The sequence below is a fragment of the Eschrichtius robustus genome, chromosome 2, assembly GCF_028021215.1.
Source record: "Eschrichtius robustus isolate mEscRob2 chromosome 2, mEscRob2.pri, whole genome shotgun sequence".
Classification (NCBI taxonomy): Eukaryota; Metazoa; Chordata; class Mammalia; order Artiodactyla; family Eschrichtiidae; genus Eschrichtius; species Eschrichtius robustus.
In genome coordinates, this window is record NC_090825.1 from 176,626,757 (window position 1) to 176,629,564 (window position 2,808).

At 61.1% G+C, this 2,808-nt stretch overlaps 1 protein-coding gene across 1 annotated transcript; it reads left to right on the forward strand.

The window, feature by feature from the left end:
* Positions 1-291: 291 nt before the first annotated feature.
* RAX2 (retina and anterior neural fold homeobox 2) lies at positions 292-1,458 on the forward strand. The gene is made up of 2 exons (XM_068535038.1): positions 292-507; positions 1,120-1,458. Exons 1-2 carry the CDS (start codon positions 292-294, stop codon positions 1,456-1,458), a joined length of 555 nt encoding a protein of 184 aa, XP_068391139.1.
* Positions 1,459-2,808: the final 1,350 nt, after the last annotated feature.

The following is a 2,808-nucleotide window of genomic DNA, read 5'->3' on the forward strand; positions in this document are numbered from 1 at the left end:
CAGTCAGGGAGAGCTCCAGAGGGAAAGAGAAAGAGAGGCGGGGAGACAGAGACGCAGAGAAAAATGATCAGAGAGAAGGAAGTGGAGACAGGGTCAGATGATCCGACATGGACAGAGAGGCTGGGGAGGCAGAAGGAATGCAGGACCCACTGGAGGGAGGAGCCCCTCCATATCTTACCCCAGACCCAGCAGGGGCCGGGGGCTCCCCCGCCCTCCCCAGCCTCAGTCCCTCCCGTGTCTCACCGCCATCTGTCCTGCCGCCGCCCCGCCAGGTGGGGGTGAGGAGGAGCCATGTTCCTGAGCCCGGGCGAGGGGCCAGCGGCTGAGGGTGGGCGGCCAGGGCCTGGCGAGGAGGCCCCCAAGAAGAAGCACCGGAGGAACCGCACGACCTTCACCACGTACCAGCTGCACCAGCTGGAGCGGGCGTTCGAGACCTCCCACTACCCGGACGTTTACAGCCGCGAGGAGCTGGCCGCCAAGGTGCACCTGCCCGAGGTGCGCGTGCAGGTGAGGGGGCCCCCTGACAACCCGAGGAGGGAGCCGGTGCCAGGTATGAACCCTCCCAGTGCATGGGAAGGCTTCCCGGAGGAGGGGACGTGGGACTGGGGCCTTGATGTTTGACTAGGAATTTGCCAGCTAGAAAGGAGAAAGGGCATTTTTCTAGCCCTCCAGAGCAATGTGTGTGAAGGTGTGGAGGGGTGAAATAGGAGGCATTTCCACAGAGCTGGGTGTTGAGGCAGGCGGAAGCAGAGGCAGAGAAGGAGCTTGGGAAGGGCCTCAAATGCCGAGCTCAGTGGCCGGAACTTCATGCCAAGGGCCAAGAGAGACCAGGAGGGAGGCCAGGGAGCCTGAGGGGGCCTGGGCAAAGGGAAAGGCAAGGAGAGCCTGGATTCAGAAGACTTTGGGGCTGATTTGACGGGGGCCAAGAGGCAGAGATCCTGCTCTCAAAACAGCCGTCTCCTTGGGGCAGGTAACACAATATGTTGGCACTGCAACAGGTGGGGGTCAGGTTAGACAGCAGGCAGAACCCCGAGAGGCTGCGAGACCCAGAGCAGGAAAGAGTGGCCTCGCCTCACCCCACAAGCCCTGACCCAGGAGCACCTCTCTTGCTGCTTCCAGGTGTGGTTCCAGAACCGCCGGGCTAAGTGGCGCCGCCAGGAGCGTCTGGAGTCAGGCTCCGGGGCCGTGGCAGCCCCGAGGCTCCCCGAGGCCCCAGCACTGCCCTTTGCCCGCCCTCCCGCCATGCCACTGCCCCTGGAGCCCTGGCTGGGCCCTGGGACCCCAGCCGTGCCAGGACTCCCGCGCCTCCTGGGCCCGGGTCCAGGGCTGCAGGGGTCCTTTGGGCCCCACGCCTTTGGTCCAGCCTTCACGGACGGTTTCACCCTGGAGGAGGCGTCCTTGCGACTGCTGGCCAAGGAGCACGTGCAGGCTCTGGACAGGGCCTGGCCATCAGCCTGAACGTGGTGCCTGCCCGGCCTTCCCTCCTCAGCCTGTCTGTGGCCACCCACGCCGGGTCCCCCACCCCACCCCCACCTCCTTACCCTGCCTTGCAGGGTAACTGGCACCCAGTTTCAAGAAGGAGGTGGCCAGAGGATCCCTGGCCAGGGGGATGGGTCCCTGGCCCGGTCTCAAGGGAGTCTGTGCCCTCGTGGGGCCTCAGTCTCCTCATCTGTCAAGTGGGTGTGGGTGGGCTGGATTCTGAGGTTCTTAGACTGCAATCAGGAGCCAGTGGGATGTGAATTCTGAGTTGATGAGTCTAAATCCCTCCGCCTGCCGCCCTCTCTCTAAGAAATAACAAGTAACAGCAGTAGCAGTTCATGTTCAACCCGCCCCCTTTCACTGTGTGCTCCCAGTGTGCCCATTGCTTTACCCCACGAGGTGGGCATGGCCACCAGCCCCATTTTTCAGGGGAGGAAACTGAGGCCCAGAGAGGGGAAGCCAGTTTCTTGAGGCCACACAGCCAGTAGGGGGCGGGGCTCTTTTTAAACTCACTGCCTGACTCCATCACCCCAGGCCCCATGCTGGACCCAGGCTGGGTGCTAACAGGGGACTCTTTGCTGAGGCTGGGCGAATACTGTCTGTCCCTGATCCTCCCAGCTACCACGGTGTGGCTTATGTCCCCACTGGCCACAGCCCCCATCATGTCTCCCAGCCCACTGGGGTGGGGGTGGGGTCGGGGCCCTGGTGACAAGGCCAGCATTTGTTCCGTCCAACCCATGTCTCCCACGTGGCGGTCCTCACCTCCCTTCAGCCAGGGGATACAGGGCAGGACCCGCCCAAGACTGTCCGGGTCCGGACTGGGCTGAGAAGCGGGCTCCTGATCCCTCACCCAGGCCTCTGTTGAAGAATCTCAGAACAACCACCACGTCTGGAAGGGGTTACAGTGTGTGTGTATATATAGTAACAGCTTTACTGAGGTAAGATTTCCATAAAGTTAATTACACGTGCTTAAAGCATACCACTTGGTAAGCCTTGACGTCTGTGTACACTCCTGGAAGCCTCGCCACGGTCACGTGACGTGCACACCCCTTCAGCTGCCTCGTGCCTCCTCAGTCCTCTCCCTCCCACCCACCCCCGCCCCTCCCCACACGACCATTCATCTGCTTCTGTCACTGGACATTCACTTGAGTCTTCTAAGGTTCTATAGAAATGAAACCACACAGGATGTCTTCTTTATTAGGTTTCGTCTGGTTTCTTATGCCGAGGACAATTATTTTGAGAGGCGTCCAGGCGGACCCCCTTTTCTTGGTGAGCCCTATTCCGTAGTAGGGGATACACGTCTGTTTATTCATTCCTCTGGTTTGCTCT

What these genes read in the sequence shown, in the direction of transcription:
- RAX2 (XM_068535038.1), top strand. Translation starts at nt 292, where the DNA reads ATGTTCCTGAGCCCGGGCGAGGGGCCAGCGGCTGAGGGTGGGCGGCCA. An exon ending in TGCCCGAGGTGCGCGTGCAG is followed by an intron (nt 508 to 1,119) that starts GTGAGGGGGCCC and finishes TGCTGCTTCCAG; the next exon opens with GTGTGGTTCCAGAACCGCCG.